This window comes from Pollicipes pollicipes, unplaced genomic scaffold, assembly GCF_011947565.3.
Source record: "Pollicipes pollicipes isolate AB1234 unplaced genomic scaffold, Ppol_2.1 Scaffold_4740;HRSCAF=5597_pilon_pilon_pilon, whole genome shotgun sequence".
In the NCBI taxonomy this organism is placed as follows: Eukaryota; Metazoa; Arthropoda; class Thecostraca; order Pollicipedomorpha; family Pollicipedidae; genus Pollicipes; species Pollicipes pollicipes.
Window position 1 is genome coordinate 80,538 of NW_023596545.1, and position 13,226 is coordinate 93,763.

Here is a 13,226-nt window from a genome sequence, read left to right on the forward strand (position 1 = left end):
AAAAGGTCCGCTTTTGTCAATGTCAGGGCTGGTTGACAATGGCAAATCACTCAAACACACCCATTGGTGTCGGCCCACAGTTCGCGGGACGGACGCCGGCCGCTGCAGAACCGGCCGGCGATCTGACCCACTTTTCAGCCGCCGTTTGTTTAGGCCGTGCATTGGTTTGAACGGTGAGCCGCCTATTGACCAATAGCCGGCGGCGACGGGGCGCGTGCGCCGGCCCGGCAGCCGCCACCGGGGCCGCCAGCGGCGCAGAGCGACGTCCGGCGGCGCCGGGCACGGGCAGTGTCTCGGGGCGGAGCGTGGAGGTGACGACGTGCGGCCAGGCGAGCGGGGACCCGGCTCAGGTCAGTGTGGGGGTGACCCGGCTTAGGTCAGTGTAGGTGAGGCCCGGCACAGGTCAGTGTTGCGGAGGCTCGGCTCAGGTCAGTGTAGGGAGGACCTGGCTCAGGTTAGTATGGGTTAGACCCGACTCAGGTCACTGTGGGGGAGACCCGGGTCAGGTCAGTATGGGGTGGGCCCGGCTTAGGTCAGTATAGGAATGACCTGGCCCAGGTCAGTGTCGCAGAGGCTCGGCTCAGGTCAGTGTAGGGATGACCTGGCTCAGGTCAGTGTAGGGATGACCTTGCCCAGGTCAGTGTAAGTTAGACCCGCCTCATGTCGCTGTGGGGGAGACCCGGGTCAGGTCAGTATAGGGATGACCTGGCTCAGGTGAGTACAGGGTAGGCTTGGATTCGGTCGGCGCGATGGGGTAATTGGTACGGAGGTCAGGTTAACGTAGGAGGCAGCTCAGTGTAGAAGCTCCGGCTTGTCATTTCAGGGATTGATGAGTGGTGGGGGGAGATTTTGTCTGGGTTATTGTAGCGAAGCCCCACTTTGCACTGTAATCTGGACTCGGGGGTGTTCAACGCAGCACATTTGGCTCCGGTCCGTATGTTGGAGACTCCTCTCACGATGGCGTAGGAGTTTGGCTCAAATCTCTGCAGGGCAGACTCGTGTTTGGTCTGTGTGGAGGTCACTGGATTCCCACGTGATGCTGTGATTTTATATCAACATGAGGCACTGTTGGAACGCATTACTTGAGCTGGCGGCAAGCCCAACGTGTTGGGTGCATTTAATTTTCCTGTTGCCTGAGCTTTGCTTTTAGTGCCTGCAAACAAATCGGTACATTTTCCATTTAATTCTGATTTGTGCAACCAAGCTGTAGATCATCTTAGCTTTCGGTTTCGATTTATAGAAGAAAATAAACTTTTCCGCTAGATTCGTCGTTTTTGCATTGATTGCTACAGCTATTTAGATGAATGTTGATAACTATGACTGGAAGGAGCAGAACCGGTGACGTTTTGTGACTTTTTTGGTGTCTTGCTGACATTTTCTGAAGCCGCTTCCTGTACCGGTAACCACTCGTCATTTTTCGCGAATTGCCTCCCAACCTAATCCTCTGCCCGTTCCGTTATTGCGTATATATATATATATATATATATATATATATATATATATATATATATATGTGTGTGTGTGTGTGTGTGTGTGTGTGTGTGTGTGTGTGTGTTGACCCCATCCGTGAGGCTTTCCGCTGTTAGGGACGGCGAGTTAATTTCGAATGAATGAGTTGAGTGAGTTGATTGAGAGAATGAGTTTATTTCGAATGGATCAATTTCAGCATGCTCAACTCCCACTGGCAATCCAAGTCGAAAGATTAAATGATATATATTACAGTTCCGCAGCCTCAATATTGCCGCAACGCATGTTATCGCCAGCCACAGAAAGTGAAATCATCTGTTTACATTTTCAACACCGGATCAGGACACCGTACACTTGTGGCTCTGGGTCTTTAACATGCGTTTTACGTTTCTGAAGTAATACGAAAAACAAAAATAAAAACACTCAGGAACCATGTGGTAAATTGGCGTCCGGCAACTTCAGTAGAACTCTTTCGTATATGTCGGGATTCTAACAAGCATGCCTCTGAGGTATAGTCGCTTGGACAATCGTCCCTTTCTGGTAAGATGGTATGCCCTATGTGTTAGCATGTGTACATACATAGATACCAGACGAGAACGATAGTCCAAACAGTTATTCCATCCGTGGTACTAATACCTTGTCTCAATCTTTCTACAGAACTGTAAACATGCTCCTTTTGATCGTGCCATTCTGTGGAAACGGCTTTGTCATGATGCCCCGAGCTCGCTCTGTTAACCTTGCTGTAGCTGCAGGGTGCGGAGGCGAACAACCTATAGGCAGCTTTGAGTTCACTATACTTTTACAAATCTTACGACGAAAATAATTTCATGTTGGTGATGTCTGTTTTCCAAGGATGACACATGAAATGTGCGAAGCAAACCTGCATGGTATGAAGGCTGCGCTGTGGCGGATGAGCGCGAGTGATATGCCAACCACATAACTCAACGCTGCTACACCCATTCAACTCTGTACAAGTACACCCTCGGTGCACCTCCCCAGATAACACTGCAAGATTCCGCATGATGTGCATGTAAGACGAAATGAATGTAACCGTAGGAAACAGTTAAGATTGATGCGCGTCTGAGCACACCTCTATGCCCGTATTAAGCGCATTGGGAGACCCATGCATCTATAGGCCATGTATCGGAGGCCAACCAGATGTCTCTTGTGCCCTCCACTCGCTCCAAACGAATGCCAAGAGTCGTGTCGTCGCCATTGCGTAAAGACCGTAAGTTCGTAACTGGTCCGACATTGTGTGGTGGAGCGCATGGTGTGAGGAGACCCTGCTCTCCGGTCGCATTTGCAGTGATTCGGCATTTCGTAGTCCCTACCTGCGCTTCGTACATATCGTGCCTAAGTTCGCATGATGAATGTAGAGCATCGGGTTGGCGAGCTTCTCGTGGCCAATCCCGAGTAATGTCCTTGATAAGGATACCGAACACCGTTCACCGCCGGCTTTCGTGTTATCCAAGCGCTCTTTCCTCGATTTTAGCACCTGTTTCTCTCACTTGTGACCACGTTTAAGGAAGACTTCCAGAACTTCCAGACTGAAGACATTGAATATCTGCTCGACTCATCTGTCTTACGCCTGTCTTATTCTCTGTGTTGTGGGGGTTCTGAATGTATGCTGTATGAACAGTGCTCTGACAGCATATGACCTGATCAGGGAATATTCGTGCGGCCACAGTGTTCTTTGACTGAGGCTCGTGAGTTAGCTGAGTGACTCATCGCCTGCACACCTGGGTCGGCAATAGACTCTGTCTTATTTTGGGTCAAAATTATGCAATGAGGTCGCATAATCAGTCGACGAAGTTCTGCTAAGTGCGGATTCTATGATCTAGCTGATATATTACTCATGTGTTTGTACCCTTATAAAAAGGTGTTGTGCGTGTGTGTATGCGTGTGTGTGTATGTGTGTCTGCGCGCGTGTGTGTGGGCGTGTGCGTTTGCGTGTGTGTGTGTGTGTGTGTGTGTGTGTGTGTGTGTGTGTGTGCGCGCGCGCCGTGTGTGTGTGTGTGTGTGTGTGTGTGTGTGTGTGTGTGTGAATGCGTGTGTGTGTGTGTGATGTGTGTGTGTGTGTGTGTGTGTGTGTGTGTGTGTGTGTGTGTGAGGGAGAGAGAGAGAGAGTGCTCGCTCTCAGGCCGTTTTGTCGCTGCTTGCAATCGTAGCGCGGCAGGCTTCGGTGGCGGCTGCGCTGCAGGGCACGTCAGACCGGCCCATGAGGCCACACGTGGTCTGCTCCTCTGGTCGATAGCAGACAGCAGGCGGACACTGGAGCAGGGGCGACACAGGTGTGCCGCTGGCGGCCCGGCGCCGCCGTACCTCGGCTCATGTGTGTGTGTGGCCGTCTACGTCCGGCCCACCCGGCCGTCGCCCGCCCCAGCCGCGCGTGGCAGCCCAACGGCGGTAGACGGCGCGTGGCGAGCGGTTTTTGCTCGGAAACAAAAAGACTCCCGTCCCTGCACCGACGTCAGATAGTTGGATCGTTTGTTTCGTTTTCGTGGTCTGATGCTCGTCGGCGATATCGTGATAGGCCGGCGCGTTTTCGCTGTTTGGAAACACGAATACAAGCACATTTAGGGCTAGGTGATAACGCTGTGCCGTCTAAAAAAAAAACTGAAAAGGTCGCGGTATGCAGTTTGCTCATTTTTCATGACATCTTTCTATTTGTTTTGATAAGGGAGCGCCGCTATTTTATCTGCACTCCGTAATATGTCTTCCCCAATGTTTTCGTTTTTCGCTCACGATGGTTTGACGGTTTCTATGTTGTGCGCTAAGCCCATATGAATTTCACGTGACTGGTTGAAAAACGGCATATATCCACTTTTGCGCAACGCAACAACAGTTAGTAATTAATTTCATGTCCTTTAAACATGATTTCAAATAAATGGAACGATTGCATACATAATTTGAAGTTGATGCAGGGAATCTGTTCTATTAGTCCTTTTCTATTCTCCTCCTTCGTTTGGTGGTAATTTGATTATTTGTAAGCCGCAATGCAATTTAAAAAGCTTGTATAATGTATGATCATTGTGTTTAAGCAAAGCCTGAATTACCTACATCAGTCAATGATTTTGTGCCATGAAAACCAGCCACAAAACCAAAATCACATATATCGAACACTGATGCGTTTAGCTGTACGGTGCTTCGACCCTGCATTCGTCAGGAAGGCACACGCACGCAGACCGTTCCGCCGTCATTTTCGTGACACCTCCGGGTTGATTTTCAAATAACTTTACTGTCCCTCTTCTGGAGCTGGAGTGTCCGAACGCGCTTGCCCCCTGTTAACCTACTTTGCTGATCAATGCCCGTGTGTCATGCATAGGACAGAGCTGTGGGTACAGAGAGGTTTCATGTATTGTGGTACCCATGTCAACTTGCCTCTTGCAACAGCCCCGGGGTCTCAAGCCCGTGCCGAGTGCTCACAAGACTCAGCTTCAACAGGAACTGACCGTCTGGGTTGCGATCTGTCAGAAATGGCAGCAGAGTTGCCTCCCAGCGCGTCGCTACGTTGCACCGTCAGCACTTTCTTGCTGAACATGACCACTGGTCAAGAATTGATCCCGCCCGGGGTTATGGCCAGCTATATCAGCAGTTTGTGAGGGCACCTGCTTGCCGCTCAGATCTGGCTTGAAAGGCAACGGTGCCTTCGGCATGAGTTTAACGTTCCACACAGCTGAGCATTTGATTTGACATTTGTCGCACATGATCAGCCGGGCACCGGTGTGCATGCAGTAGAATTCATCCTCAGTGATCCGGTTCCTACCAATTGAGCACTTGATATTGGCTCTCGAGTAAATTTCGGGCTCTCTGGTGGTTTGCCTGCAGTTACGTGACCTCAGGTGTCTTGACAATTATTCGTTACATCACCCCATTCTTCTCTTCACGTGTGACTTTGGTGCGCCAAATCGTTTTTCCGAGGCGCGCTTAGATATACCCACGCTGCTCTCAGAAGTTCTGACAGCTGACGTCTGAGTTCATCGGTCATGTTTGCCGCCTTTAAGCATTCCCAGTGTACTGAGAATGTCCCTGGCATGCACATCCCTCAAGATGTTATATGCTGATGGCCGGGAGACAAGCCCTTAATGTTCCCATCCATGGATACTTCCCAACTGTTCCATAATTTGTTACGTGCTTCGCTACTATGCCGCGGCCACTCTCCCGGAGGAAGGACGTCCAAGGCATGACGTTTACAATGCTTACACTTGTTGAGAATGCATATGCTCTTGCACGTGTCGGCAAAAAAGCAACTGTTTTATCATTTCTACCAGCTTTCTCCCCCCCTCCCCCCCAAAATATAATAACGTGACACTTATCGGCTGCACCCAACGTTCTTTAATGTTACACCAGACCGGTATGTCTAAGCGAGTGCGTTCCGATGAGTGTCAGTAATGCAGTATGTCCTGACCACCCAGTTTTAGTTAGTCCCGATGGGATGAAAAAAGGGCAGAGTTATATAAAAGCAGTCAGGCGGCCATCAACCATGAGGCGTGAAAATGAGCTGTTCTGAAGGCAATTAGAATGCCGACGCCCCAGATTAGCCCCGTTGATTAGCCCGTTGACCTTTCAGATGGATTTTTGTTTTGCGGAAGTGCATTATTTCTCCAGTCCAGTCTTTCCTCGCACGTGTGTAAAGCTCCGATGAGAATCTCCTTAAGCCAACGTGTTATGCCATTAGTTGATGTAATGATGATGAAATACGGATATATGAAGTAATGATGTAAGCTAGCTGGGGCAGTATAAATAACCTGTTATAGGAATAGTTATAATAAAGTCGATGTAATAGGAGCAGGATACCGTATCAGAACCCCTGGCTGCAGCCATCTAAGAGACCTTATTAGTTCATTCTAACCGTTGGAAACATTGGTCCTACTAAAGCAGTCTCACAATTTCATTTCAATGAAAGCAATGCGCACATTGTGGCTCAAAAACGCAGCTCTCCATCCACATTGAATGCCGGAGGTCGGTAACGGTGTAAGTTACGTGTTCGTTCATCCTGCAATGGCGCCGAAATGTGTCCTAAATTGCCGTCATAATTAGTGAACCACGGCATTACGCTTTATATAATTGAATGTGTTATGTATCATTTATTATGGTAAGGCGTCTTAGTGTGTACGCATTCGAGAAAAGTTCAGCTTACTCCGCCAATTTTAACTCCAATGAACACACCATTTCATGTGTGTTTTGGCGTTGTACATCCGATCTGGGACCACTCACATCATCAAATATTCCTCACATAATCCACACAAATCCATCGCATTTCAGCCTAGTTCAATATAAGACGTAGCATGTATCATGGCTGAGTAAACTCCGCATACTCTAATTATTGTGAGCAGGTTTATAGTGATACTAATTTGGTTATCTTCGCACACATTGCAGTTGAGTGACTTTTATGAATATGCTATCATACTCACCAGATATTAAATTCAAGTTCCATTGTTTCATTGGGTTCCAATCAGTGAGATCTAGTAAAGTTTGAATACAATCCTAATCTGTGGTGTTTAGTGTTTTCCTAATTAGGCACAACGCAATGCATGGATTATTAACACGCGTCTAGGTGGCCGGTTGGATACCTTTCGCTCGGATGGGGGTCAATTTTACCTCCGGAGATCTTGTTTCTATCCGGAGAACTGTTTCTAGTAAAAGGTCATATTCTCATCTAATGTCAGTGACCTTGTTTACCTTTTTAAGGTCATGACGACGTTAAAATCACACAAGAATGCTTTGAGTTGCAGTATGTTCCTAAAAACAAAATATTGACCTGGATCATTTTAGGTCAGTGACCTGTTCCGACCGTTAAGAAGTCCATGGAAGATGTATAATGCGGTTCCTGCTATCAATAAATTCGAAATGGGCGCCAGAAGCAGCATCATACAGCAAGTCCGAGAGTAATAAGACAAGTTGGTTTTGGCCTTCATACCTGACCCTAGGTCAACGTAATTTGTTCATTCAGTTGCTGTTGCCTAAGAAAGAACCTCACAGATGTATGGCTTCGTCTAACACTCCGTTGTTGGATCAGATCGAACGATTCCTTAGAAAGTGCCTTCGCTGAAACCATGGCCTGACTGACCTGCCATCGGTCAACGACCTTACGTGGTACATATACATTTTTGATACCAGACGACCTGCCATTTAATTGTATAAAGTTATGCAAAATTGGGCGTGGTTACGCCACGCCGCTCCGAAACCATTCCGGAAAAACCGTTGGGAGGGTCAATTTGACCCCTGCCCGAGCGCGTGTTAATAAATCTACGGATTTAGCCAGTCCACAAATAGCTCTAGTTCTCACTTAGTATGGGGCTCATTGTAAAACAAGCGCTGCAAATAATTTTTCTAGTTATATGCAGCAACGTCCGTAGAAGACCCCATGAGTCAGAAAAGGATACTTCGACCTTCTAGGTGTCTAACTACAAAACATATGCCTGTGGGCCCAATGCATTCGATGAGTAAACACGCTCCCTCATTGCTAACTCTTGTCGCAAAGATTCCGTTAATCAGCTCCTGCGTCTCAGTTAGCGGCAAGATGCGTGGGGGTAGCGCACGGCGAGTCACGCCTTCCGTCCGGCCGGGCTGTCGAGCCAAAACTTTCCATTGCCTCTGGGCCTTAAAGCGATGTCCAGTGTCTGGGTTTTTTTGGGTTGCACACATGCATTTGTGGCTGCTTCACTTTTTGCAGAGTACTGGTATGCGCTGATCATGCGACGTATATATTCAACACAACAAGGTGACATAATGGGCACAGGCATTCGAATATGGTCACTTCCCTTTGTTGACGAGGAACCGAGAGAATCTGTTCAGCTTTCCCTGCCGGCCTATCTTCCCAGTCTTCGTCTTTTGGAAGATGCACTCGAGACCAAAACTTTCCCTGAACACTTCCCAAGTTTTGCTCTTGTGTGGGTTGTCCAAGTCGGACCTCTCCAGCTTAAGGCGATTGTGTTGGATAAACCCAGTGTGAAACCAAAAGAACCAGGCCGTTTTTTCATAGCCTCGGGGCACTCGTCGTGAACTGCACTTGAACTTAAACCGGATGTCACCTTTAAAGGCTGGCACTGACTGGAAGGTTACGAACAATTCGTCATCTTCCTTATCGTAGAGACGCAAGGAGCCCTTTCCGAAGTGGTTCTCGTAGACCTTTCCCTCTTCCGGCGACTCGATCACCAGGGTGATGTCAGAGCCGTCACCCTTGCCCACAGTCGCCATGCCCCAGATTCGAATGCTCCTCAGCGTTAGCTCCACCTCGGTCGGTAGCCTGTGTTTGTGGTTGCGAATGGCCTCGTAGTATCCGACATATCGGCACTGACTCGGGGTTTCCACGCCCTGGAAGCTGTCTCCTTGGCTCAGGTCCGTGCGACGGTACCCGAAGTATGAAAGGCTGTCTTCAGCGGTCGAAAACAGCCCGTTATCAACCAGATATACGCAGATCATGGTGCCCGTTCTCCCTTTGCCGCCTTTGCAATGCACGGCTATCACGTTTTTCTCATCCTTTTCCAGCCATTCGGATGACATGGCTGCAAATTTAAGCATGTCTTTGCAGGTCGGTGGGTTGTGGTCTTCTATAAAAAATCGCTCCACTTGGCCATCGAAAATCTTGTCATCGTAGCCTCTTTCCTTACAGAGATTATATATCTTGTAGTGTCCTCCATGTTTGGTCTCAAAGAAACGAGCAACCTCTGTGATGGGATTTCGGTAGAAGGTCATGTGTCCCGAAGAAGGAAAGCTCATGGCAATGACCCGTTCTGTGACATAAGTCAAGTCAAGGTCGAATCCGTCGTCGTGATACCGGCGCTTATTTTGCGAAACAAGTTGTCTTGCAGCACGCTTGATGTTCTCGGTTTCTTGGTATAGTCGAAAGAAATGAGCCATTCGACAGAATCTTAGAGAAAATATGAAATACCAGAAAGGTGATCGATGCCTTTCCGCAATGTAGTACTGCCCGCTAACAATCCTGTCCACAAATAGATAGGATGTACCGATTGTTGAAGCAATGATGATGAAGACATCTACAATGTTGTACCAAAAATGAAACATTGCACGCAAGCTGAAAGCAACAACTCGGAGGCAAATTTCGATTACAAAAAACCACGAAAACGTAAAAGAGCACACGATATAATACAAATGTTGGTCCATATCTCGTGTTCCCAAATCAATGATCATCAGAGCTATGTCTGCGATGATCAGCATGGCGAACAACAGACGAAAGAAGATGTTATCAACCACCTTTTTTATCGTCCAGCGTATGTACTGGAGCGTGCCATGTTCTGGTTCGAGAGATGGGTGCAGGAGGTCCAGGAATGCTTCTGTGGCCTCCTTGCTCGTATTGGCTAACTGGGCTGCGTCTTCTGGCTGGGGCTGCACAAAGAACAGTGAGGCACGCTGTATAACTTTCGCAGGACTCTCCCCCGCGTCGAATCCGGCATGTTGAGACGCATTGACTCCTGAGCCGAGGGGCATCCCTCCACTCGGAACTGAAAGAAGTGCATTGCCATCTCCATGTTTTGAATTTGATGGGGAAGGTGTTTTCTTCTTTTCCGAGTCGTCGATTTCAGGTGCCTCCACGTCTAAGCTCTTTTCAGACGACGGGTGAACTTTCTGAAATGTAAGATGTGAAGTTATCCCATTTTGTTGATTTTGTTCACGTAACAGTAGAGTTGCGTTTGATAATTTTCAGGTGAAAATACATACAACTCTTTCCGAAGAGACTTATAGCAAGTCAGAGTGCAATCGTAGTTATTATTGTGGCGTCAGTCATAAAAAACCGATCCAGAGCTTTCACGGGAAAAACGATTTAGATAGATGTAGGTCGCTCGAAAAAGTAGTACAAAATGTAATTCGCCAATAGGTCTTGGATGACAAACTGCCAAGGTACATCCCCAATCAGTGCAACCGTGTTTACCCAGGCTATCTAGGAGAGCCTTGTCAGTTAGGAAGTTTGGAAAACGCCTACGTATTACTTTTAAGTAAAATGTCTCAAGGAAATTTGATTTTTGTATTCATTACCTTAATTCCCTGAAAGGATCCGTCTGTTTACCCGCAAAATTAATATGATTCAAGAACAATTGTTATTGGTATAATGTCATTTGCCAGTATCTATAGAGACCAAAGATTTATAGACCTTTATGTCACAATGTTTTGTATGAACGCAAAAACGCATTCGTCAGAATATTTTTTAAAAAATTGTATCCTCACATCATTTGAGATTGCAAACCAGCAAAGCTCCCTCGGCTGACCTGGTTGTTGGAGACTGCCGTATGTTTCAGTCCCTTCCCACAATATTTTCTCGACGCCGACACTGGTTTATCGCTATCGATTGAGCAAATTGCAACAAATACCACGATGCGTAGATGTCATATCGAATATCCATAGCATAACCACGAGTTGGCTGCACTAGCTGTGTACGTGATGGCTTTGTCCCAGGTCAATTTTTTATCGGTGACCTTAATGAGACACATATCCGAATGCATCCATCAGCTAGACATCTTACACAATACTTTGGTATGGGGGATTAATGATCTGGTGTAAAAATGATTGATTAGGCATCTACCCGATACAGAACATTTAGCTGTACTGTCTCATCATGTCTACTTACTGCTATCGGAGCCAGTTTTTCTTCTCACTCCAGGGAATAACCCGTGGAAAAATGCATAACAGCTTATGTCTATATGCCACCACTGCCTTTACAAGCAACCTCGGGAAGCAGAAGCTGCCGATGCAGCATTACCATCAGTTTCCAAGTCATTCTAGTTACTTTGATAGCTCCTTTATATCCTTGTGCAAACAAACGCTTTTTCGCTATTGCACTTATGTCTAAGATGATTGGGATATATGCCCGACAAAAACATTCCCGATATTGATACGTACTTAGACTACGACCAGGGCAAGCGCCACCTAACTACCGACTGCAATTGTGTGAGATCTTTGAAAATAATGCCACCAACACGTGCTGTTCTCTTTGGGCTTTCCTTATGTTACTAGCTTAAGTTAGCATTTATAATGTTAATACAAAAAAAACGTAAAATAAGACGCAATGGTACGAGAATAAGATGAGAATAGATAAGGCGAAGTAAGACGATAATAAGATGCAAAAAGTTACTCTTTGGGCAATAGAGTGACCTAAGTCAAGAGAAAGGCTTTCAATAATATATTCTGCCCGATCTTTTATCTGCCGTTACGGTATGGCATGCCGCAGTTTGTGGAATCATGACATTAAAAGAATAGTCAGGTTGAGATCTGCTGTAATTTATGGACACCTTTTTGTTCTCGTCTGCAACTCTTTTAATGTAGACTTGACAGTATAATTTTCTTCTCACTGATGTTGGCGACTACTATTAGAACGAGCCTTAATCAAATCGAACAACATCTCGAAGTCAACTCTTGATGTTGCATCTGTGAAAATATGCTATCATCAACTTGATTGCTGATGATGCGCCCCTTGGTGAAGACATGTCCGAAGGGGGAAAAGTGCAAGCAAAGATTAAGTGGTACAAAATGATAATCTTTTAGCACAGTCGATTGTCATCTCATCTCATTTCATTTGTTGGCGGGAGATCGACCATTAATACAAGAAAGGGAAAGATGCTGAATGCATCACATCGGCCAGCTTTCATTGGCCTCTCTTCATTTTGGCCTGTCACCACTGCAAGCGGCAGCTGCTCAGCGGAAATGACATGAGGCCGATAGCAATGAACTGGCCTCGCGGCTTTCCTGGTGGGGAGCTTCGTACGAGCACTGGTACAATCCCGATTTCAGCACCTTGTGCGGTGTAAGCCTCGGTGTCTGTGGTAATTCAGGACGGTTGCAATATTACCCAATCGTTGCCTCTCTCCGCAATGTATAGCTCTGGAAGGGTTAATAATCTCCAAAAGAGCTCTAATCTAACCAAATCTGGCTAAGCCCAGCGATCGCACTTACATGACACGTTAGACAATCTACTTTTGTTTAGGATATGATTCTGTCTCTCCTTATTGGGCACAGTCCTTCCTCGTTTATGATGTTCCCTTTTTTTCTTTCTCGACAGATTAGAACCCGCCACACTAAGCAAATCATCAGCACGAAGTCATCATGAGCGTGTCGTGGCCCTCCCAGCCGAGCCCCAGCTCACCTTCCACGCCGCAGGAGACCAGTTTCTTCTCGGCCTCCGACCACTCCAAGACGCTGCTGCAGTCTATGCACAAGATGCGCTCGAACGCCCAGGTCAGCCCAGGGGAAGCGGCAGGACTTCACCGGTCCGATCCCAGCAACCTTTTCTCGGGAGGCTCGCCTGACTTTTGTCAGCCTCTTGAGATGTGCAGTTTTCCGGTGGCTTCGTGCTGTTAGAAGGGCCAGCTACTGTTTAACTATGAGTATGAGGGCGGCCTCTGTCGCAGGTTGTCAAAATGTCCAGATAAGTTTTAAATGCTAGTTTTGCTTTCAAAAGCCGTCTCTGGCAGCCTTTTTTAGGGTCGCTTCTTTTTCAGCTGTGAGTATATTGTCCTGTTTTGCAACTTGTACGTGAAAACAATACCGTGACAGATCACTGACCGGCGAAATGTGACGATGAATGTACCAGCTTTCAGGCCATTTTATCTGCATACCTAGTTGGGATATAAAAAGTTTTTTTTCTTTCCCTTCCGTACCCTTCCGTATAAGCAAAAATGTGAATTCTGCTAGCTGGGAGATAATTTAGAAAACGAATACGTTGCTTTGACCCCCTGGTTCACTTGTGAAGATGAAGTGAGCAGGAGCTCTGAGAATCAGTGGATTATATACGCCAAAGTTACCGT

At 47.0% G+C, this 13,226-nt stretch overlaps 2 protein-coding genes across 3 annotated transcripts in view; one reads left to right on the top strand and one right to left on the bottom strand.

Annotated features, from left to right (window-relative positions):
- The first annotated feature begins 263 nt into the window (after positions 1–263).
- The window catches only part of LOC119098733 (kelch-like protein 17), a 38,378-nt gene continuing 25,415 nt past the window's right edge, over positions 264–13,226 (top strand). Inside the window, exons 1-2 of the mRNA XM_037221746.1 lie at positions 264–350; positions 12,482–12,657. Coding sequence (XP_037077641.1) covers positions 12,526–12,657 — 132 coding nt within the window. The 5' untranslated portion in view covers positions 264–350; positions 12,482–12,525. The remainder of the gene's footprint in view (positions 351–12,481; positions 12,658–13,226) is intronic.
- LOC119098734 (phosphatidylinositol 3,4,5-trisphosphate 3-phosphatase TPTE2-like) lies at positions 8,212–11,347 on the bottom strand. Of its 2 annotated transcripts, none has more exons than XM_037221747.1 (2): positions 11,054–11,347; positions 8,212–10,056 (listed from the first exon to the last, which is right to left on the bottom strand). In XM_037221747.1, exon 2 carries the CDS (start codon positions 9,916–9,918, stop codon positions 8,224–8,226), a length of 1,695 nt encoding a protein of 564 aa, XP_037077642.1. In that variant the 5' UTR covers positions 9,919–10,056; positions 11,054–11,347; the 3' UTR covers positions 8,212–8,223. The 2 variants fall into 2 exon arrangements, with proteins under 2 accessions (XP_037077642.1, XP_037077643.1); XM_037221748.1 differs by lacking the exon at positions 11,054–11,347 and having other exon boundaries at positions 8,212–9,412; positions 9,685–9,871.

Bases quoted from the DNA above. Each gene is read 5' to 3' on its own strand.
- LOC119098734 (XM_037221747.1), bottom strand. From the start codon at position 9,918: ATGCCCCTCGGCTCAGGAGTCAATGCGTCTCAACATGCCGGATTCGAC.